Source organism: Dictyostelium discoideum (assembly GCF_000004695.1).
Source record: "Dictyostelium discoideum AX4 chromosome 5 chromosome, whole genome shotgun sequence".
Classification (NCBI taxonomy): domain Eukaryota; phylum Evosea; class Eumycetozoa; order Dictyosteliales; family Dictyosteliaceae; genus Dictyostelium; species Dictyostelium discoideum.
In genome coordinates, this window is record NC_007091.3 from 2,277,296 (window position 1) to 2,302,324 (window position 25,029).

Below are 25,029 nucleotides of genomic sequence, written 5' to 3' on the forward strand. Positions count from 1 at the left end.
TTATATATTTATTTATTTTTATTTGATGTTTATTTTTTTAAAGGCTTTGTTGTAGTAGTTGTAGTTTTTGTAGGTGTAGTTGATGAGGTAGTTGGTCTAGATGGTAATGCAGCAGATGACGGTCTGGTAGTTATAAATTTAGAAGTTGGAGTTGTTGTCGTTGTCGTTGTCGTTGTTGAAGTTGTTGGGGTTGTTCTTGATGGAGATGATATACCAGCTGCTGAACTTGGTCTATTAATCGGTGATTTTATTGATGAGGTTGGTGGTGTTGAAGATGATGATGGTGTTTTTGGTTTCATTGGTGAAGATGAAGGAGTTGAAGATAATCTACTACCACCAATTGATGAAGATGGTGATTTTAAATTTGAAGTGGTATTACTAGTGGTTGTTGTTGTTGGTTTATTAATAGTTCTTTGACCACCAATTGAAGATGAAGATCTTGTTGGAGATGGTGTATTTGAAACTACAGTTCTTAAAGTACCACTTGAAACATTTGTTCTATGAACACCTAATTTATATTGAACTGAATTTGTATCTTCTTTATCATCCAATTCAGGTGGAGCAGGAGTACCAGATCTTAAAATAGAGGATGGTGATCTTGAGTAAGGAGCAGGGGTACCAGATCTTAATGTAGACGAAGGGAAATTAATATTTTTAGTTGCTTTGATTACATTTCCTTTAATTGGTGATAATGGTTGAGACGTTTTAATTTCTCCACTATTAGTTTTATAATTTTTTTGAATTTGTAATTTTTTCATTTCATCATTGTTATTATTGTTGTTGCTATTATTATTGTTGTTTGAATCATCTTGAGATTGATTAATTTTATCAATATCAGAAGCAGTGATAACTGAATTATAACGAATTAAGAAATCTTTTAAAGTCATCCAACCACCACCAACTCTAACTACTATCATATTGTTTACACAACGCATATTAACGATTGAATCACCCCATTTATATTTATTTGCAGATAATCTAACGATTTTATTTGGTACAACGATTGATGGTGGTAAAATATTCTTCATTGTGTTATTTAAGAATTCACCAAAAATTCTATCAGTTTGATCAGATGCAACACTTGAATATTTTGGATAATTTGAAACTGAACTATAGGATCTATGATAGGAATAATCCTTTTTAATAATTTCTCTCTTTGGTTGATTACTTTCATTTGAAATATCAATATCAACATCTAAATCCTCCATTGGAGGTGGTGATTCATCATCCTCAGGAATATTTGAAATTGTTGAGGAGGTGGTTGCTGTTGTAGTTGGTTCAGTATTTTTATAAGTTGTAGATGAACTATTACCATTTGAAATAGCATTACTTAAATTACTTAATGATGAAGATGGCCTTTTAAGTAATGATGGTTGTGGTTGTTTAGATGGTGATGACATTGGTGTTGTAGTTGGTGAAGGTAAAGGTGTTGTAATAGTTGTAGTTGTAATAGTTGTAGTTGTTTGATATGATTTTGTTGGTGTTGATGATGATGATGATGGAGACATCGTTGCCTTTTTAGCCTCTTCAACCACTACATTTGCAGCTAATGTTCTCTTTTTAGTTGGAGTTTGTAATTTAGATGGTTTTGGTGTTTTACTTGGTGATGATACTGGAGTAGTAACTGGAGTTGTAATTGGTGATGTCTCTGATTTTTCTGGTGGAATTGTAATGGTTGTAGTAGTGATTGTAGTGGTTGCAGTATATGTTTTTTGAGGAGTTGTTGGTGGGGTCGATAAAATTGAAGAGGATGATGGTGATGATAAAGTTGTAGTTGAAATTGGTGCTTTAATACCAGAGGTAAGTGGTTTCTTTAATTTTGATGAGGAAGATGATGAAGTTGCTTTTAAATTTGTCAATGATGAAGAAGTTGATGAAATTATCTTTGAATTATTTTTAATTATCTCCTCTTCCGTTTCACTTGATAAAGAAGAAGTAGATGATGATTTATATGTCAAAATCTTTGAATTTGAAGCTGATTCATTAATAATACTACTATCATTATTTTTCTTACTATTTACATTTGTAGTATTTGATTCAATTAATGATGAGGATGTGGATGATAAAGATGATAACTCAATTTTCTCTGTTATTATTTCAGGTTTATTTTCATTAATTGCCAAAGAGGAAGAAGAAGAAGAAGAAGAGGTAGAACTAATTTCTTTTTCTTGAGTGAAGGAATCTGATGTAATTTGAATAGTTGATTCTTGTTCTTTAATGAGTTTACCAATTAAGTTATTTTTATTACTTGTTTTGGTTTGTTGAGTAAGTTGTTCTTGTTCTTGTTCTTTTTGAATTTTCAATTGTTGATGAATGTCTTCTTCTTCAATTAATGAAGATGATGATGAAGATGATGCAGAGGATATTGATGAAGATGTTGTTGTAATTGATGCAGATGAAGATGCGGTTTTTGTAGTTGTTGTTGTTGACGACTCTGTGATAATAAGAGTTGATTCTGATTGTTGTAATTGTGCCATTGAATATGTTGATGAGGACGATACTGATGATGATGATTGAATATTTTCAACAATAGAACTATCTTGAGAAAAGGATTGGGTTTGGATCGTTTCATTAACTTTATTCTCTTGTTTGGAAATAATTTCTAAATTTTCAATTGTTTCCAATTGATTTCTATCAATATCCATTAAAGAATTCTTTGAAATTATAATTTCTTCATCCTCAGTTTTATTATCATTTTGAGATTGTTTTTCAATTTCTTCAATATCACTTGAACTATTTTCTAATACAATTAAATCTTGAGTTTTTTCATTAATTTCTACATCTTCTTTTATTTCTTCTGTATCAACTATTATTGTATTATTATTACTTTCATTCACAACTTCATTAATTTTATTTACAATTTCATTTTCATTTTCATTTTCATTTTCATTTTCATTTTCATTTTCATTTTCATTTTCATTTTCATTTATCATTGGATGGTCTTTAATTAAAATTTCTTGAATTGAAATCTCTTCAATTTCTTCTATTTCCTCTACTTGTTTGTTTTCTACTTCTTCTTTTTCATTTTCATTTTTAATTTCATCAAATTGTTGATTTGATTGTAATAAAGAATCTTCAGAATCATTGATATTAATATCACCAACACTAGAGGAAAGGTCTTGGAATTCAACCTCACTACTATCAAGTGATTCATCATTTGTATCAAAGTCTGTAGTTTCAGATTCAAGTTCTTTGGTTAATTCAAGTTTTTGATCCTGTTGATTTGAGAGAATTTCTTTCTCTTTATCTTCTTTTTCTTTTTCTTCTTCTTCTTTTTGAGGTGGTTGTTGTTGTTGTTGTTGTTCAGTTTCTTGTTCAGTTGAAATTTCACTATCTAATTGACTGATAATATCATCAGTTTCATCTCTAATAAATAATTCATTATCACCTTCTTCTTCAACAAATGTACCCATCATATTAAATGCTTCATCAAATGTAGATTCAATAAATTCCTCTTCTTCCTCTTCCTCTTCATCATCATAATCTTCATATTCATCATCACCCTCATCTTCATCACTTTTGAATGATGGTATTGGATTATATTGACCAGAGCTTGGTCTTGATGATGATGGTGAAGAAGAAGTTGAAGAAGATGGAGAGTATGGTTTAGTGATTTCTTTTGAATTTCTTTTACTATTTAAACCTCTAGCAATACCCAAGAAAGATGAAATTGTACTCTTCTTTTTCAATTCCTCTTGTTCTTGTTTTTCTTTTTCTAATCTTTCTTTTTCTAATCTTTCATTTTCTTCTTTTTCTAATCTTTCTCTTTCTAATCTCTCTTGTTCTTCTCTTTCCAATCTTTCCTTCTCTTCTTTTTCTTTTCTTAATTTAATTGTATTCTTTCTCTTTCTCATTACTAATGTTGGTGGTAATGGTATATCAACTTGTGATGTTAAATAATTTTCTAATTGTTGTTGATCTTTTTGTTCTTCTGTTAATATTGAAGTTTCATTTAAATCTTTTGATAAAATTTTTTCATTTGACGATGATGATGATGAAGATGAAGATAAAGAAGATAAAGATGATGTTGAAGAATTATTTGATACTTTTACATTATTATTATTATTATTAGTATTGGTATTATTATTATTACTACTACTACTACTACTATTTGAAGATTCATTATTAAAATGAGTAATCATTAATTTATGTTTAAAACCTCTTTTTGAACCTTGAATTGATAAAGCTAAAAGACAATAGATAACTTTTTTAAGATTCTTTTTTTCATAGAGATCAGTTGGTAAGAAGAGACAATTTGAGGAAACACCCAATTCTAAGCATGCACATAAAAAGAAATTAATATTTTCAAGTTTCATATAGGATGGACCTTTTTTACCATGAATTTTCTTTACAATGCCTGGTTTAATAATGTTGACCAATTTACATAACCAAATACCATCGACTAGAGCATTAAATAAATCTTCTTCTTCAAATAGAGTATCGAAAATATCTTCTAACCATGCTCTAACTTCTTCACGATTATATAAGAATGCATAATCATCCCATGCTCTTCTTTTAGCTGTTAATCTATTTGTATCTTTTGGTTTAAATAAAATAATATCAACATCTGAATCATCATCTTTTGAAGTTGAAGTTGAAGTTGATGAAGTTGATGATGATTTATCAGGCGATTGAATCTCATCAGCTTTTTGAACTAATTGATTTGGTGATTGTTCTGGTGGAAATTCTGTTAATGAAATTAATGATCTTTGTGATTTCATTCTACCATAAAAATCAACTGGTGTTGAAGGTAATGGTGAATTTTCAACATTTACTAATTTTTCTGGAATTCTTGCCATTTCTTTTTTTTATTTATTTATTTCTATTTGTTTTCTATTTGTTTTTTTTTTTTTTTTTTTTTTTTTTTTAATATATGAATTATTATTTTATTTTATTTTTTTTTTTTTTAAATAAAAAAAAAAATTTCAAATTTTATCCATAAATCTATAAATTTTATATTTGGTTATTCTTTATTATTTCTATATTTATTATTATTATTATTTATTTATTTATTTATTTTTTTTTTTTTTTGCCTTATTGATTGATGTTTTTATTTGATTTTTGAGTTTTTGATTTTTTTTTTTCTTTTTTTTCTTTTCTGGAAAAAAAAAAAAAAAAAATTATTATTTATTATAGTAAAAGTAGTTTTTATATAGTAATTTAATTTGAATACATTGATAAAATTGGTTATGTGGGGACAATGAGAAAAAAAAAAAAAAAAAAAATAATAAAAAAAAAAAAGACAAAAAAGACTCGCAAAATTTAAAAAAAAAAAAATAAAAAAAAAAAAGTTTTCAAATAATTTTTTCTTGAAATAAAAGATATTTTATGATGATGTGGAATTTTCTGCGTTTTTTTTGATGAAAAAGAAAATAATGATGATAAAAAAAAAATAAAAAAAAAACAAAAAAAAAAATAACAAAACAAAAAAAAAAAAAATTAATAAAATTAAATAAAATGAAATAATTTTAAAATATATTTTAATTTAAATCATTTTTTTATTTTTGATTGTGGTGGTTGTGTTTGTTCCAAAAAAAAAAAAATAAAAAAATAAAAAAAAAAAAAACCAAAAATAAAAAAAAAAAGGGGGGATCTAACCAATTTTATTTTTCCCTTTAAATATCCTCTAACTTACCTTTTTTTTTTTTCTATATAAATTACAAATAAATTTCAAAAATAATAAAAATGATAATTTTGTTTTTTTATTTTTGTTACTTTTACTAAAAAATTGTTTTTATAATTTTATATCTTTACAAATTCCATTTTTTTTATTTTTTTTATTTTTTTTTTTTTATTTTAATTTTTTTTTATAAATTCTTAAATCTAAAAATAACTTTTTGTATAGATTTAGGTTTTAATAATATTATTAATGATAATTTAAATTTAGTAAGTAAACACACCAGACAGTTTATTTTTTTTTTTTTTATTTTTTTTTTTTTTTTTTTTTTACCACTACCCCAAACCTTTCATTTTTCACCTTTTTTTTTTTTTTTTTTTTTTTTTTTATTTTTATAATTTTTTAAAATTCATTTTTATTATTTCATTATTTTATTTTATTAATTTTTTAAAAAACAATGTTTAAAATTACTATGGCAAAATCAACAAATAATACTGCAATATCAAGTGCATTAAATTCATTAAAACAAAATTATACACCATCAAATATTGTATCATTATATAGTAAAACAGCATTAGAATTAAAAGATGCAAAAGAATTTTATGGAAAATCCTATTATCCCGGTCAATTAGTGCCAAACTTTTATCAAACCAAATATGAAGCAGAACAAGATGACACTGACAATAGTAGTAGTGATATTGTTATTGACGAAAAATTTAAAATAGTATTACAAACTCAACAACAACAACAGCCCCAACAAGAAATAGAAGATACAAATGTTTTTAATATTAATCAATATTTCCAAGGTTTGAAATCGATTTTATTCGGCAACCAAATCATTCACTCTAAATTATTATCATCAACACAATCATTATCATTGAAATATCTATCAAATACTAAACAGGGTATTGTGGTAGTATCAGACCAGCAGACCAATGGTAAAGGCAGGGGCGGCAATCAATGGGTGTCGCCAATGGGGTGTCTATTATATTCATTCAAATGTAAACAAACCGATGGTACTAAACTACCATTCCTCCAATACGTAGCAGGTTTAGCACTCATTGAAGCAATTCATTCATTTCCAATCGCATCAGATTTAAACGTTCGTCTAAAATGGCCAAACGATATCTACGATGGTGATAGTAATTTAAAAATTGGTGGTATCTTATGTCAATCGAATTACTTTGATAATCAATTCGATATCACAATTGGTATTGGTCTAAATGTTACAAATTCAAGTAACCCAACAATTTCAATTAATGAAATGATTTTTAAAAAAGAAAACAAAAAAACAACAACAACGACAACAACAACAACAACAACAATAACAACCACACCAACAACTACACCCACACCAATTTATATTAGTAGAGAATCATTATTATCAAGGTTTTTTAATGTTTTTGAAGAAATTTATCTAACATTTACAAGAGATGGTTTTAGAACATTAGAAAAGAGATATACTGATGCTTGGTTACATAGTGGTTCAGTTGTACAAATTAAAGAGAAAAACAATCAATATGTTAAAATCATTGGTATAACAGAGAATGCCTTTTTAAAATCAATTGAATGTGATTCAAATGGTAATCAAACTTCAAATATTATACATGAATTACATCCAGATGGTACTTCATTTGATATTGAAAATTTAATTTTAAAAGAAAAAAAATAAAAGAATAATGATGATGATTTACAACATTTTTTGTTTGGTTTCTTTTGTTTTTTTATTTATCTTCTTTATGTTTAATTATACCATTATCAACTAAATGTGGTACTTCGGCTGCTAACCAAGGTGCTAAACCTAATGCTAATGCATGTGCAATCCCAAAATGTGGTACATTTCTTGACCATAATGGTTTAAAATGAATAGTTAAACAAATTTTACCACCTCTATACATTTTCTCTGTTTTACCATCTAATTCTGGAATTGCAATTTCTGGTGCTGTTTCTGGATATGTTACTGGCATCTAAAAATATATATTAAAATTTATATTTTTAAAAAATAAAAATAAAAATAAAAATAAAAAATAATAACTTACATCAAATTCCAGATCAAATTCATATTTTTTAAAATTATAAATATACCAACATTTTCCTTGCCATCTAAATATAGTAATGTGTGGTGTGTGTGTGTGTGTGTGTGTGTATAGATATTATTAAATAATTTTTGTTAGCAATTTTAAAAAATTTAATAAAGATGATATTTCCAGTTTATTTTTTTATTTTTATTTTTTTATTTTTTTTATTTTTTATTTTTTTATTCTTTATTTTATTACCTACCTTGTTCCTAATGGATTTGACTCGATATTAAACCAATCATTATCTGCTTTTTTATTAATTTCAACATACTAAATCGTTTTGAAAAAGATAAAATAATAAAATAATAAAAAAAAAAAATAAAAAAAAAATGAAAAAAATAAAAAATTTAGTATAAGCGAGTAAAAAAATGATCAAAGTTATTATTTTTTACTTTTATTAATGCTTGATATTCTTCTTTTAATCTATCAATCCACTTATCACCATCTCTAGGTCCTGCCTTTACTGTTAATAATGGAATTTGTTGAACTGTTTGTTTGGTGTGGTTATCCATTTATTGGGTTATTTTTAACTTTTTGTTTTTAAACAATTAATTTTTAATTTATTTTTTAAAAAAAAAAAAAAAAAAAAAAAAAAATTGAAAAAAAAAAAAAAAAAAATTTTGAATAAATATTTTTTGTTTGTATCTTAATTACTTTAAATAAGTAAGCTGGTTGAGAAATATAAGATAATTGAATATTTGTAAAAAATTATTTCTTAAAATTAAATTTTTTTTTTTTTTTTTTTTTTTAAATAATTAATATTAATATTTGGTTTTTTAATTTTTTAATTTTGGTAAAAGAAAAATTTTGGTAACCTTTAATTTATATTAAACAATATTAAATTTCCAGTTTTATCAATTAAGGAATTCAATTAATTTTTTTTTTTTTTTTTTTTTGGGTTTTTTTTTTTTTTTTTTTAAATGGAAAAAAGAAATAAAAAAAAAAAATAAAAAAAATAAATTTTTTAATCTAATAAATTAAAAAATTTTATTTTATTTTTATTTTTATTTTTTTTTTTAATTTTTATTTTTTTTTTTATTATAATTTATCCTTTTCACACAAATTCACTATTTAATTTAATTTTTTTTTTTTTTTTTTTTTTTAATCATTAATGCAAAAATGAATTATAATTTCAAAAAAAAAGGTATAATATAACTTATAATTCTTTTTATAAATTTTTTTTTTTTTTTTTTTTTTTTAAAAAATCCAAGTTTTTTTTTTAAAAAAATAATAAATACTAATTATTATCATTTTTTATTTGTTTTTGTTATTTGTTATTATTATTTTATTTTTTTATTAGATTTAAAAGATTGGTCAATTGAAGACACAAAAGAATGGATCAATGAATTTAAAAAAAGAGGACCAAATTTAGAGAATGTGGATTTTTCAAGATTTGAATGGGATGGTGAACAATTATCATTATTTTCAATGTCAGATTTTCAAAGAATGTCACCTTATGGAGTTGCACTATACAGAAATTTATATTCACAACCTAAAATATTTCAAACATTAAAAAAAAACAAAAGTATATCAAGTAGTGGTGGTGGAGGTGGTAGTAGTGGAGGTGGTAGTTATTTAAATAGTATTAATATTGGTAATATTGATTTAAATGATGATTTAATTGAAAATGAAATTATTAACAGGACAGTTTTAATTAGAGTTGGTACAATTCATACATTTATTACATTTGGTGCTGGTTGTAGAATTGGTAAAAACTTAATATTGGTTTCAAAACATGTTGTTCATCATTCAACTTTTCCTCAAGATAAAATCATTTTCAATGTTGGTATTGTAATACCATCAAAATGGGTAACTGCAAAATTAATAGATCTAAGTCCAGATGATCAAACTGATTTAGCTTTATTAGAAATTATTGATTATGATTCAATTCATCATTTAAATTCTAATAATAATAGTATTAGTAGTAGTGGTAGTATTAATAGTAAAGAATCAATAAAAAGTAGTGGTGGTGGTAGTGAATATGATAACAAATATAAAAATCAAAAACAACAACATGATGAAAAAGATAATGAAGCAAGTGGTAGTAGTAACAATAATGATGATGAAAATTTAAATAAAAACCATATTGTAAATAGTAGTGAATTTACATCACCATCATTTGATTATCATCATTTAGATGAATTAGAAAAGGAAAGAGAGAAACAAGATTATGAAATCATTTGTAATATTGAACCAATTAAATTCATTGGCCAAAATGAAGGATTATTGGGTAAAGATATTATTTTATGTGGTTTTCCAAAGGAACGTATTGATTTATCACTATGTCAAGAATTAAAGATAAAGGTTGATACAGTTTATCCATCCATTGAAAAGGGAACAGTATCATTTTCTGATGATAAACGTTTAGAATGTAACTCTGTACCAGAACCAGGTTACTCTGAATCCTCATTAATCTTTTCAAAGTCTGATGCAAAATTTATTGGTTTGGTAAAGTCACAATATATGACTAATCCAAATAAATATTATTGTATACCAACTTCAACAATTTTAACTTGGATTAGTCAAGTTTCAAAAAAGAATTCAATCAATATTTCTTTTTAAGAAAATAATAAAAAAAATAAAGACATTGTGAAAAAAAAAAAAAAAAAACACACAACATTTTATTTTTTTATTTTTCAAAGATTTAATTTATTTTTAATATGGACAGAATATCTTTTTTTTTAAAACTAAAAAAAAAAAAAAAAAACAGAATGGTTACATTCATTTTTGCGTGTTTTTTGAGTGTTCTGTTTTATAAATTTAATCAATATTGAAAATAAATAAATTAAATCATTTTTAAAAAAAAATAAAAATTAAAAAAAATGAAAAAATTTGAAAGATTTTTTAATCTTTTTTTTTCATTTTTTTTTTTTTACTTTTTACTTTTTTTTTTAATCACTGCCCATAATTGCAAAATTACAACGTTTTCAAAAAAAAAAAAAAAAAAAAAAAAAAAAAACCAAAAAATGGACTATGACTATGATAGTTCAGACTTACAGTATGATGATCATAAACAAAATAGTAACTCTAAACTTGATACAAGTTTTAGATTGTTTAGGACAGGTACAATGTCATTATTTAACAATGTGGTAATAGTTGATTTCACATATACACCAACATCAATTTACTCTTGTCAATATACAATCATAGATTTAAATTATAAAGTTTTAGAAACTCAAAATATTTTATTCTCAAAAAGTACAAATGAACCATTCAATGATAAAATGGATCAAATTAATAAAATGGTAAGATTCTCTTTCTCAATACCACACACACTCACACATTATTTTTACACAGTTTTTTTTACTAATTTTATTTATAAATTTTTTTTTAAAAAAAAATAGATTTGTGATTCAATTGACAAATTAAGTGGAAGGGTTTTAGTACTTTCACCACAATCTGTTAATATCCCTTTATTAAATTTACCAATGTCAGTTCGTATATTTGATTTTCAACAAATTGCAAAAAAAAAGAAAATACCATTAAAATCATTTGATCAATTTAAAGATTGTAAATATACACCATATAAATGTTTTTTTTTTTTTTTTTTAAAAAAATTACTAATAATTTCTCTTATTATTATTATTTATTATTATTATTTATAAGATTATAAAAATAAAAAACTTAATGTTGATTTTAAATTTACAATTTTATCATTATTTGTGGATCTTACAAAAAATTTTATTAAAAGTGATTTTAAGTTTCCATCCTTTAAACCAATTTTAATCGATATTAAAAGGGAAGGGTCCCTTGAAGGGTTCTTTGGACACTACATTTTTACAAATATTGAAATACCAATTGCAATAAAGAATTTAATCAACGGATATAGAGATCATCTTAGAGAGAATAAATTACTATTAACACAACCAGAACTAGAAATAATAGACCAACAACAAGAAGAACATCAACAACTACAACAACAATTACAACAACAACAACAACAATTACAACAACCACAACAAAAATCAGAAGTACAACAAAAATCTATTGTTGAAAATGAAGAAAATCCACCAAGTGAAATGGAATCATCAATATCAGCTCCTCCACCTAGAAGAATTACACCAAATGAACTTTTAGATAAAAAAAAAAGAATTTTATTCTTAAAAAATTTAAAAAAATCACTTTTATTGAAAAAGCATCAACTTAATCACATCTCAAACCCTGATGCTGAAAATGATTTTAGTGAAATTGGTGAAACTACCCCAAAGAAAATAAAAGTATTAAATCTTGAAAAAGATAACAATAATAATAATAATAACGATAAAGATAATATATATTTAGAAAAGGATGATTCGCCAACTAAAGAAAATAATAGTAACATTGCCACTACCACCAACACCAATCCCAATACCAACACCAACACCAATATCAACACCACCACTGCCAATAATAATGAAATAGCAAATACCGACAATAATGTAAATAATGTTAATCAAGTAACTGATCAAGGTGATATCAAATACCATCACCAAGAATTAATTAGACAATTAACTAAACTAATTAGATTTGAACAAAAATCTTTAAAAACTGATAGCAATAATAATAATGATAATAATGATAACATTGATGATAATAACAATAATATTAATAAAATCAGCCCAACTCCCCTCAGTACTTCCATCAATGATATTAATAATAAAAACAATACTACTAATATTACTAGCTCAATTCCACCCAATAGTACTAATAATAATAATAATAATAATATGAACACAATTCCACTTGGCACTACCAATAATGATAATATTATCACAATTCCTCTCGATACTACCAATAATAATAATAATAATAATAATAATTTAAATCAAATTAACCAAAATGAATTTAATCATAATATTTTATTACAAGTTCAAACCATTTTAGATAAAACCATTTTAAATCAACAATACTTTTTAAATGAAATTAATAACTTATCTAAAAGGTTTGATAATATGCAAATTCAATTCGACTCAATATATAGCAAAATAAAATCAAATAATAATAATAATAGTATTGTTAATAATGGTAATAATAATAATAATGGTAATAATAATAACTCAATAATTGATATTCAGAAAAAACAAAAAGAATTATTAGAAAAACAAAATAGAATTTTAGTTTTAAAGAATGAATTACAAAAATTAGAATCTCAACAAGAACAAGTTAAACTTGAAAATGATAAAGATAAAATTAGAGATTCAAAAGAGAGATATAAATTCACAGGAAATAAATATCCAAAAAAAATTAGTAATAATAATAGTAGCAGTAGTAGTAGTAGTAGTAGTAGTAGTAATAACATTATTAATAATAATAACCATCAAATTGATCCATACAATACCTATCAACAAAAACAAAAAACATCATTACAAAGAAGACCACCATTCAATAAACCAAATACCTCAAATGTCTTTATTAAAACTAAATTTAGACCAATAAATCATAGTGTTAGTGCTTTACCTCAAAAAAATACAATCATGTCTAGTTTCAGAAACTTTTTGAAATCTTTTAAAAAATAATAAAAATAAAAATAAAAATAAAAACTAGAAAAAATAATAATAAAAATAAAAAAATAAAAAAATAAAAAAATAAAAAAATAAAAAAAATAAAAAAATAAAATAAATATAATAATAAAAATAGTTTTTTTAATTTTAATTATAAAAATAATAATAAAAAATTTTATTAATCAATTTTAGAATAATAATTTCCATTTTAATTATTATTATTATTATAAAATAATTAATTAATAATTAATATTGCAAAACATTTAATTCCCCCACTACTTATATAAATATTTACACACTGCTTTTATTAATTGGCTATAAGTGATCAAAAAAAAAAATAATAATAATTAAAAATTGTTTAGAATAATATTGGATAATGGAAAGAAAAAAAAAAAAAAAAAAAAAAAAAAAAAAGAAAAAAAATCTAAAAATTAAAAATAAAAAAGTAAAAAGTCTATACTACAAATAATAATAATAGTAGTAGTGGTACTATTACAGTGGAAAGAAAGAGTAAAAAGATTTCTTTTTTTTATTTATTTTTTAAATTTTTATTTTTATTTATTTAATTTTTATATATCATAATCATCACTATTACCCCCATTTTTTAATTTTTTTTTTTTAATTTTAATTTTAATTTTAAAATTATTTTTATTTTTATTTCTATTTTTAAATAACACCCAAAACAATTTTTTTTTTTTTTTTTTTTTTTTTGGGATTTTTTTTTTTAAAGTCTCAATTATAATTATTCAACAAAAATAGATAAAAAACATTTAAATAAAAAAAAAAAAAAAAAAAAACCAAATTAAAAAATTAAAAAATTAAAAATTAAAAATAATAACCTATTATTTTTAATAAAAGATTGTCTTTTTTTTTTTTTTTTTTATTTAAATAATTTTTTTTTTTTTTTTTTTATTTGTTTAAGTTGCAATTTTTCTCATGTTGTCATATTCTTTCTATAATAATAATAAAATAAAAAATTAAAAAATTAAAAAATAAATTTAATAAATAATATTAAATAAAATAATGGGAATTCATCATAGTAAGGAAGGAGTGGCCAATCATCATAGTGAATATATCAATCGTCATACACCCTCAAGAGTATTATCAGAAAATTCAATTCCAATTAATAGAATAAATAATAATAATATTAATAATAACAATAATAATATTGATAATAATAATAATAATATTAATAATATTAATAATAATAATAATAATAATAATAATAATATTAATGGAAATAATGATTTAAAAAAGAAAAATTATCTTCAAAAGAAAATTAAATCAATTTCATTTTCAAGTTTTAAATCATCACCATCTACTCCAAAAATTAATAAGAATAAAAGTCACATTAATAACAATAATAGTGGTGGTAATATAAATGGAAAAGATAAAATAAATAATGATAGTGATAGTGATAGTGATGGTGAAGAGTATTATGATAATAATGAATACTATGATGGTAATAATTTAAAGACCAATGAAGACTATGATGATGTGGAGGATGATTATGATGATGAAAGTGAAGAAATTATAGATGACACAATGGATGATATGACATTTCTACCAAGATTCGATAATACTCCATTATCATTAATAAATTATAAACTATCTTCAATAAATAATACTCCATACATATCATCAAATACTACAACCACCACTACAACTACAACTACTACTACCTCCTCAACAGCAGCGGTATCAGCATCTTTATCATCAACAATGACGCCATTATCAATTCAAAATAAATTTACAGTAATAAATCCATCACCATCATCAACTTCATCAACACCAAAAGTAATACAGGGACCAATAGCATCAACGATTATAGCAAGCAATGGAATTACAGGTAGTGGTGGATTAAGTAACAATTCAAATTGGTATCAACAAAAAAATAATGATGATCAAGATGAGGATGATTATCATTTATTAAATAATAAAGAAAATGATCAAAGAATTAAAGTGGTTGGTATGGATGAAATAATATATATATTAGAATCACAAGTTATGAAAACTTCTGAAATTTTAGGTACTTCATTATTATGCTCATCAACTTTATTGTTATTTTTTAAATGGAATATGGATCTTTTATTACAAAGATTCGTAGAAAAAGGTGAAGAATATGTTTTTACTGAATCTGGTGTTCAATTATTATCCAATTTCTCATCGTCATCATCATCATCTTCTTTTTCTTCAAATGAAACAACATTAGATATTCAAAAACAAAGATTCATTGAATTATTATTACCAGCAATTCCAAATAAATCTAAAAATTTTCAAAATAAAAATTTACTAGTAAATAAAAATCAAAAATCAACTAAAATATATTCATTACCTACTTCTTCTCCATCATCATCTCCTACAACTTCAACAGGATATAATCCATCATTACCAATACCAATACCATCTTCTTCATCAACCACACCTACAACAACATCTTCAATAGTATCAACTTCAAATTCTGGTGCACTTTTCTCTGATTTTAGAACAAACAGATCTCAACAAAATCAAAATAACCAACCAAGAGGTCAAATCAGTAGAAATTTATCAAGAAATCATATGAATTCAATTACAATTACTCCTCCACAAAATAATAATAATAATATTAATATTAATATTAATAATAATATTAATAATAATATTAATAATAATAGTAATAATAATAATAATAATAATAATAATAATAATAATAATAATAATAATAATAATAATAATAATAATAATAATAATAATAATAATAATAATAATAATAATAATAATAATAATAATAATAATAATAATAATAATAATTCAAAAAACTATTCTCCAAATAGTACACCACAGCATGATACTCAATCATCAACGAATAATGACGAACTTATAAAAAACATAAAGGAACCATTATCAAGTCAAGAAGAAAGAAGAAGGAGGGAAGATCAAACATTAATGATTTTTAGTATTATAATGGAATTAGGTAATCAATCTTATGGCGATGATGAAAATAGTTATAATTACTATATTAAAAATAAAAATAAAAATAATAATAATAATAATAATAATAATAATAATAATAATAATAATAATAATAATAATAATAATAATAATAATAATAATAATAATAATAATAAAAATAAAAATAATGATAATGAAAATAAAAATAATGCAAATGATATTTTTGAAAATAATGATAGTAGCGAAAGTACACCATCCATCTCTCCAACTTCAACAACTACTAATACTACCACCACTACTACCACCACTACTAATACTAATACATCCAGTGATACTACCACAAGTGGAACCAATACAACAAAAATAAAAACATCTGATCAAGATAAAGATAAAAAATCAAATATTGAGGAAAATAATAATGAAGATGATGAAGATGAAAGTTTAAATGAAAAGTATAATAAAATGAATGATATTTCAAATTCATTTGAATCAAGTACTACAAGGGAAGATTTATATTATGATCAAGAATCAGATGATGAAGCTGTTGAACAATTAAATGAAAATAATAAACAAACTCATAACCACCAACATCAACATCATTTTAATCAAGCTCAAAATTTTGTTAACAAGAGGTTCGGAACTAAATATGATTTTTCAAATCCACCACCATCACCTAGACCAATTAGAAGATTAACCTTTGTAACAAAACTAAAGAAAGATAATAACGATTTATCAAATAAACCTACCAAACAATCTGAAACTTTGGAATCTAGAAATATTACAACACTTGGCTCCAGTAATGATCAACAAACCCATTCCTCAAATACAAATACAAATACAAATACAAATACAAATACAAATACAAATACAAATACAAATACAAATACAAATACAAATACAAATACAAATACGAATACGAATACAAATACAAATACAACAAAAAACTACTCAAAAGATCAAAATAATACTTTAATCGAAGAGAAACCAAATTGTACAAATAATAATAATAATAATAATAATAATAATAATAATAATAATAATAATAATAATAATAATAATAATAGTAGTAATGGTAATAATATAACCAATACTAATACAAATAACAGTATAAATAATAATAATAATAATAATAATAATAATAATAATAATAACAATAATAATAACCCAATGTCATTAAGTTCAGAAAATTCATTCTTATGTACAACAGAAGATATTGATAAAACCAATAGTACATTTACATTTAATAATGAAATTAGTAGTGATGAAAGTGAAACAGGGTTCCCAACACCCCCACCTTTAACAAGATCATTAACAAATAATAATCATGTTTTATGTTCAAGTAATAATAAAAATAATCCTAATAATGTCAGTAACAGCAATAACATAATAAGTAACGATCAAAATGAAATTGTTGAAACTCAAAGAGAAAATAATAATAATAATAATAATAATAATAATAATAATAATAATAATAATAATAATAATAATAATAATAATAATAATAATAATAATAATAATAATAATAATAGTAATAGTAATAGTAATAGTAATAGTAATAGTAATAGTAATAGTAATAGTAGTAATAGTAATAGTAATAGTAATAGTAATGGTAATAGTAATGGTAATACCAATACCTATAGCAATAATAATATCAATAATATTAATCAAAATGTTTTACAAGTTGAAAATGAAAGAAATGAAAATTATTTAGAAGCAGAAAAAGATGGAGCAAATGAACCCATTAAATTGGATGGAGCAGCACTTCCAAGTCAAAATGATCAAATTATTGAAAATGTTAACATTCAAAATAATGAAAATAATAATGTAATTGATATTATTAATGATAATTTGGAACAAAGTAATGAAAATAAATTGGAGAATACAAATTCTATTTATAATGAAAATGTTAATGATAATGTTACTACGACAATCGAAGAAGTAATTAATAATAATAATAACAATATCAATAATAGTAAAAATAAAAATAATAATAAGAGTGAAAATTTAATTGAAAATGAATTAATTAAAAATGAAAATGATAAAGAAATAGAAAAAGTTAAAGAAAAAGAAAATGAAGAAATTGAAAAGGAAGAATTAATTGTATGTTTAGTATGTTTTTCAGATGTAACAAAACAAAAAGCATATAGTTTACAATGTAATCATAGTTATTGTATAGATTGTTGGTATTCATATTTAGCAATTTCAGTTGATTCCGGTAAAACATGTTTATATACAAAATGTATAGAGCCAAATTGCAAGTAAGTAAAAAAAAAAAAAAAAAAAAAAAAAAAAAAACTTTTAAAAAATGAATTTATTTATATTTATTAACAACTTTGTAATTTATTTTAAAATTTAGGTATGTTTTAAACTTAAATGATTTTAAAATATTATTAAGTGAACAACTTTATCAAAGATATATTCAAATGTATGTTAAATCATTTGTTGAATTTAATCCAAAGACAAGATGGTGTACGAATCCACAATCATGTTCAATGGCAATTCATTACAGTGGTGTAGATTTACCAAATATAATTAATGTTACATGTTCATGTAATTGGAGATTTTGTTTTCATTGTGGTGATGAGTATCATACACCATCAACATGTGTCCAAGTTTCAGATTGGAGAATATTGAAATCAAAAGAGGAAGGTCAAAATGCAATTTGGTTAAGTCATAATACAAAGAAATGTCCAAAATGTAAAATTCATATTGAAAAGAATGAAGGATGTGCCCATCTAACTTGTCTAAATTGTAAACATGAATTCTGTTGGCTATGCAAAGGACCATGGTCTGAACACGGTGATAGAACCGGTGGCTATTTTTCATGTAATCGTTATGATCCACTTAAACATGACTCTTATGATTTGGATAAAACATTTGGTCCATATGTTCACCATTTTCAAAGATTTAATTATCATCATAATGCAAAGAAATTCGCAATGTGTAAATTGGAATTATTCAACCAAGAAGAACCAAGATTAAAAAGAATTCCAATGAATGAAGATTGTAAATTACATTTTCAATTAGCAAAACAATTCCTATTAGATGCTTTGAATTTAATTTTAGATTGTAGACATACCCTAAAGTATACCTATGTCTATGGTTATTATTTACAAGATAGTTGTGAAAAAGATTTATTTGATTTTCTTCAAGAAGATTTAGAAAAATCAACTGAACACTTAGTTGAAATTATATTTGCTGAAGTTGAAAAATATTTAACATTTATTACAAAACAATTATTAGTTTTAATATCAAATAATATTAATAATAATAATAATAATAATAATAATAATAATAATAATAATAATAATAATAATAATAATAATAATAATAATAATAATAATAATAATAATAAAACTTCATCAAATGTACAAAGTGATAATAATAATAATAATAATAATAACCCTTCAACTGTTCAAACCAATGAATTTAAAGAATATTATATATTTGATACAGTTCAATTTGTTCATGCTAATAAATATTATAAAGTGACAAAAGCATTTTTACAGAATTTAACAAGTGGTATTCATTATGGTTTAACAACAAGTTATGCTCCACCTTTAAATCCACCAAATTCTACAAAGAAACATTCAAAAGGTACTTTATCATTATTAAAAAGAAAATTAACTTTTCCAAAAATAAATTAAACCATTTTTTAAAAAAAAAAAAAAATGAACGTCATTATTTGTTAAAATATCCAAATAAATTATAAAGTAATACTTTACTTTTTTTTTTTTTTTTTATTTTATCTTTTTTTTTTTTTTTTGTTTTTATTTATTTATAGTTTTACAATTATTATTATCATTATTAGTTTTTTTTTTTTTTTATTTCTTTTTTTTTTTTATAATATATTACATAAAATTTGTTTGGAAAAAAAAAAAAAAAAAAAAACACTATATGTGTTTTTTTAAATTTTTAGATTAATAATACATTATAAAAATTTAAATTAAAAATTATTTGTAATAAATTTTAAGAATTTAAAAATTATATTGAAAATTCCAATTGATTTTGGTCAATGTTTTTAATGAAAACATGATAATGTGAAATTTCTTTTATACTTTGTAAATGAAAAGGATTGATAAAGAATAAGAAACCGTTATCGTCATTGCTGAATTCTCTATTTGTAAGTTTTGAAATGAGTTGTTTTGCATCCTCATGATCAAGAGGTTTTAAACACCATAATACCCAATGTGAGATTGATTTATCGCAACTGTATGGGAAATCGTTTGGTCTAAAAACTAATTTTTGTTCTAAATTCTCTGGTCTAATAGTTATTAATCTATTGAGTTCAATACCTTGTTCGTCTGTATAGCTTATAGTTTGTGTTGGAAATTTAAAAACTTTGAAATCAATATAATCTTTAATAGTTTTAAATTGTTGTTTTACAACCTTTAAATGTTTCTCCATCTCTGCTTGATCCTTTAATTTTCTACCCAATATTTCTAATCTATCACCTTGTATAATTTCTTTTAAATCTCTCCAATTCCTTTCACAATAATCAAATTGTTGTTGTACTTTTATTTCTACATTTTCATTGTTACTATTGTTGACACAACAATTTTCGTTGTTTTCTTCAACTTGATTATTGTCTAACATTTTCGATGTTTTATTATCTTGGTTTTCTCTGAGATATTATTTAAACATTTTATATTAGAAAAAAAAAATAAAAATAAAAATAAAAAAATAAAAAAAATAAAAAAAAAAAAATAAAATAAATAAAATTAAAAAAAAATATATATATATATATATATATTAATATGTAATGACAAAAAAGAATTAAAAAAAAAAAGGGGAGAAAAAATACACCACTTTTTTTTAATTTTTATTTTTATTTTTATTTTTATTTTTTTTTTTATTCTACGAATAATATTTTATAATTAAAATAATATCACTTACAAAACATCTATCATTTTATAATTTTATATCTTTTTTTATTGGGTCGATAAAAAGGATGCAATTGAATAGAAAAAAAAAAAAAAATCAATTTAAATTTAATATTAAAGGAAAAAAATAAATTAAAATAAAAAATAAAAATAAAAAAAACAAAAAAAAAAAAAACTAAATATTAACAAAAAGAGGTAATTGCCCACCTAAAGTTTGGTTGAATTATTTCTTTTACAATTTTTTTTTCGAGCATTGTTTGTTTTAAAAAAAGTCAGTGGAATAGGTTGATAAAAAAGTGCTTATTTTTCATAAAAAAAGATATTTTTTTCCTCCTTAAAACGTTTTGCTCGAAAATTTTTTTTTTTTTTTTTTTTTTTTTTTTTTTTTTTATATTTTTTGTTTTTTTGAAATAAAAAATACATAATATCTATTTTGATATTTCTAAAAACCCTTCCCCAAGTGGGAATGGAACAAATAAATGCTTGACAAGAAATAAAATTAAAAAAAAATATAAGATTAATTTTTTCTTTATTTTTAATTAATTCTTTACCATTTTTTTTTTTTTTTTTTTTTTTTTAAAAATCATTATAATTAATTTGATTAAAAAAAAAAAAATAAAAAAAAAATAAATAAATATTGTCTAACCAAAAATAGAGTAGAACGAGGTTGGATTTTTTTTATAATCAATCAAAAAAAAATGAAAATAATGATATTTTGGGAAAAATGAAAATAATATTTTGAAAAAGTGATTGCATTTTTTTGTGTTTTGGTCAATTCTTTTTTTTTTCCACCTTTTTTTCACCTTTTTTTTCATTTTTTTTTTTAAAAAATAAAAAAATATTTAAAATTTTGCATATAATAATTTTATCAATAATAATTATTTCTCATATTAATATTTATTTATTTGTTACTAAATTAGTAATAATAAATTTATTTTAATATGTAGATATTTTTTAAAGTTATTTTAATTGGTACTTTCTAAATATAGAAATATTCTAAAAATAACAAAATTAATAATAAAAATAATAAATAACAATTTAAAACAAATACATTCTTAAATTTTGACAAATTTCCTAAAATAATATTTTCCAGAAATTTGAAATATTCTTTGGAAATATATTTTTTTTTTTTATTTTTTTTTTTTTTTTTTATATATATATGTTAAAAGAATAAAATTTTTTTTTAAAAAAAAACAATTATTTTATTTTATTGACTTGTAATTTTTAATTCATCTTTTGATTTATCAGCAGAAATTGTAACAACTTGATGATCTTTAATTTTACCTTCAAGTATTTGTTTTGCCATTGGATTTAATAGAGTTTTTTGAATAACACGTTTTAATGGACGAGCACCATAGATTGGATCATAACCTTGATCGGCCAACCAATCGAGACCATCTTCTTTAACATTGAGAGCTATATGTTTTTCAGTGAGTAATTTTCTGAGATCATCTAATTGAATTTCAACGATTTTATCCATATCTTTACGAGATAAACGATTGAAAAGGATCATATCATCGATTCTATTTAAAAATTCTGGTGGGAAACGTGAACGAACTACACCCATTACCTCTTCTCTAGCTGTTGCTGAAGGTGTATTATCAGGTAAATTTGCTAAAATTTCTGCACCCAAATTACTTGTTAGGATTACCATTGTATTTCTGAAATCTATTTTCCTACCTTGACTATCTGTGATATGACCATCATCCAAAATTTGTAAGAGTAAATTGCTAACTTCTTTATGTGCTTTTTCAAACTCATCAAATAGAACCAAAGAGTAAGGACGTCTACGTACAGCTTCAGTTAATGTACCACCCTCTTCATAGCCAACATAACCTGGTGGAGCACCAATTAATCTACTTACAGAGAATTTCTCCATGTATTCAGACATATCTATACGAATCAAAGCATTTGGACTATCAAACATGAATTCTGCCAAAGTTCTACAAAGTTGAGTTTTACCAACACCAGTTGGACCCAAGAATAAGAAGGAGCCCAATGGACGACTATGACTATGGAGTCCAGCACGACTAATTCTAACGGCATTACTTACGGCAGTGACAGCCTCTGGTTGACCAATTACTTGTGAACCTAATTCATCCTCCATCTTAAGTAGTTTCTCCTTTTCACCCATGAGCATACTATGAACTGGAATACCGGTGGCTTTCGAAATTACCAAAGCAACATCTTTTGCAGTGACAGCATCACTCACCATTGAAATATCACTCGATTGTTCTTCACCCTCTTTTGGAATTTGTTTCTCCAATTGTGGTATAATACTATATGCCAACTCACCAGCTCTTGCCAAATCACCTTTTCTTTGAGCTTGTTGAAGTTCAATCTTTGCTCTATCCAATTTTTCAACTGCAGTTTTTCTAATGGAAAGTTGTTCTTTCTCCTTCTTCCAAACTTCAGTGAGTTTATTATATTGTTTATCTTTTTCTTTCAATTCCTTCTCTAACTTTTCACGACGTTCCTTTGAGACTTGATCTTTCTCCTTTTTCAATGCTTCCAATTCAATCTTTGATACGATAATTTGACGATTTAAATTTTCAATCTCCTCTGGGAGTGATTCTTGTTGGAGACGTAAACGACTTGCAGCCTCATCGATTAAATCGATTGCTTTATCTGGTAAGAAACGATCGGTGATATAACGTTGTGAATTTACAACAGCAGCCACCAATGCACTATCAGTTATACGAACACCATGATGAACTTCATAACGCTCTTTTAAGCCACGAAGAATTGCGATGGAGTCCTCAACCGATGGCTCTTGAACTAAAACACTTTGAAATCTTCTTGCAAGTGCAGGATCCTTCTCAATGTATTTTCTGTATTCTGCAGTGGTAGTTGCACCAACACAATGTAAATCACCTCTTGCCAATTGTGGCTTCAACATATTCGATGCATCCATACCACCCTCTACTGCACCCGCACCAACCAATGTATGAAGTTCATCAATGAATAATATTACTTCACCTTTAAAATGTGCGACATCCTTTAGAATCGATTTCATTCTCTCCTCGAAATCACCTCTAAACTTTGCACCAGCCACAATCGATGCTAAATCCAATGTCAATACACGTTTATTCTTTATACTATCTGGTACATCACCATTTATAATTCTTTGTGCTAAACCTTCAACAATTGCAGTTTTACCAACACCTGGTTCACCAATCAACACTGGATTGTTTTTAGTTCTTCTACTTAATACTTGAATTGTACGACGAATTTCTTCATCTCTACCAATTACTGGGTCTAATTTACCACTCTTTGCTATCTCTGTTAAATCTTTAGTATACTTTTTTAATGCTTCTCCTGGTGGAACATTATCAGGTGATACCCATGGTTCTAAATAATTAAAAATAAAAAAAAGGTGTTAAAAAAAGGAACCTTTTACCAATTATTTATATATATATATGATTATTAAATAAATTTATTATTTACCTTGTGGTGGTGGTTGTTGACCTCCTCCATTGCCTCCTACATTAATTTATAAAAAAAAAAAAAATTTTAAAGAAAATATTTAAGTAAAATATTCAAAAAATTTATAAATTCTTCAATTATAATCATAAGATTATTATTTAATATTTATTTATTTACCTTGAAAATTTCTAATTTGTTGATAAAATAATGATGATGATGGTGATGAATTTGAAAACAATGAACTATTTGTTAAATTATTATTTTTATTATTGTTGATTAAAATTTTATTTATATTATTAGTTGTTGAAATAAAATATCTTTTATTTGAACTCTTAATAATATTTGAAATAGGATTAGTTTTAATAATATTTGATAATCTATTCATGTTTTTTTTTGTTATGTATATTAATTAATTTCTTTTTTTTTTTTTTTTTTTTTTTTTTTGTATCAAATGTACAAAGAATTAATAATGTCTTAGAAAATTAAAAAAATAAATTGAAAAAAAAAATAATAAAATAATAAAATTCAATTATAATTTGTTTGGAGTTTTTTTTTTTTTTTTTATGGAATAATTTAATTATTATCTTTGAAATTTTGTGTGTAATAAACTACAA

At 23.1% G+C, this 25,029-nt stretch overlaps 8 protein-coding genes across 8 annotated transcripts; 4 read left to right on the forward strand and 4 right to left on the reverse strand.

Annotated features, from left to right (window-relative positions):
- Positions 1-29: 29 nt before the first annotated feature.
- DDB_G0289033 (growth-arrest-specific protein 2 domain-containing protein) lies at positions 30-4,799 on the reverse strand (the record flags this gene model as incomplete). The annotated part of the gene is made up of 1 exon (XM_631345.1): positions 30-4,799. The coding sequence occupies one exon, from the start codon at positions 4,797-4,799 to the stop codon at positions 30-32; it is 4,770 nt and encodes a 1,589-aa protein (XP_636437.1).
- Positions 4,800-6,074: 1,275 nt separating this feature from the next.
- On the forward strand, positions 6,075-7,289 carry hlcs3 (biotin--[acetyl-CoA-carboxylase] ligase 3; the record flags this gene model as incomplete). Its single annotated transcript, XM_631346.1, has 1 exon — positions 6,075-7,289. One exon carries the CDS (start codon positions 6,075-6,077, stop codon positions 7,287-7,289), a length of 1,215 nt encoding a protein of 404 aa, XP_636438.1.
- A 52-nt stretch (positions 7,290-7,341) lies between these two features.
- Positions 7,342-8,207, reverse strand: ufc1 (ubiquitin-like post-translational modifier; the record flags this gene model as incomplete). The annotated part of the gene is made up of 4 exons (XM_001134517.1): positions 7,342-7,584; positions 7,657-7,720; positions 7,898-7,965; positions 8,088-8,207. The coding sequence occupies 4 exons, from the start codon at positions 8,205-8,207 to the stop codon at positions 7,342-7,344; spliced, it is 495 nt and encodes a 164-aa protein (XP_001134517.1).
- Positions 8,208-8,814: 607 nt separating this feature from the next.
- Positions 8,815-10,257, forward strand: DDB_G0289039 (trypsin-like serine proteases family protein; the record flags this gene model as incomplete). Its single annotated transcript, XM_631348.1, has 2 exons — positions 8,815-8,839; positions 8,996-10,257. 2 exons carry the CDS (start codon positions 8,815-8,817, stop codon positions 10,255-10,257), a joined length of 1,287 nt encoding a protein of 428 aa, XP_636440.1.
- A 404-nt stretch (positions 10,258-10,661) lies between these two features.
- On the forward strand, positions 10,662-13,190 carry DDB_G0289041 (hypothetical protein; the record flags this gene model as incomplete). Its single annotated transcript, XM_631349.2, has 3 exons — positions 10,662-10,940; positions 11,040-11,205; positions 11,302-13,190. The coding sequence occupies 3 exons, from the start codon at positions 10,662-10,664 to the stop codon at positions 13,188-13,190; spliced, it is 2,334 nt and encodes a 777-aa protein (XP_636441.2).
- A 1,008-nt stretch (positions 13,191-14,198) lies between these two features.
- Positions 14,199-19,753, forward strand: DDB_G0289043 (hypothetical protein; the record flags this gene model as incomplete). Its single annotated transcript, XM_631350.1, has 2 exons — positions 14,199-18,364; positions 18,463-19,753. 2 exons carry the CDS (start codon positions 14,199-14,201, stop codon positions 19,751-19,753), a joined length of 5,457 nt encoding a protein of 1,818 aa, XP_636442.1.
- A 337-nt stretch (positions 19,754-20,090) lies between these two features.
- Positions 20,091-21,016, reverse strand: DDB_G0289045 (hypothetical protein; the record flags this gene model as incomplete). The annotated part of the gene is made up of 2 exons (XM_631351.1): positions 20,091-20,730; positions 21,003-21,016. 2 exons carry the CDS (start codon positions 21,014-21,016, stop codon positions 20,091-20,093), a joined length of 654 nt encoding a protein of 217 aa, XP_636443.1.
- Positions 21,017-22,196: 1,180 nt separating this feature from the next.
- On the reverse strand, positions 22,197-24,800 carry DDB_G0289047 (AAA ATPase domain-containing protein; the record flags this gene model as incomplete). Its single annotated transcript, XM_631352.1, has 3 exons — positions 22,197-24,340; positions 24,437-24,472; positions 24,593-24,800. The coding sequence occupies 3 exons, from the start codon at positions 24,798-24,800 to the stop codon at positions 22,197-22,199; spliced, it is 2,388 nt and encodes a 795-aa protein (XP_636444.1).
- Positions 24,801-25,029: the final 229 nt, after the last annotated feature.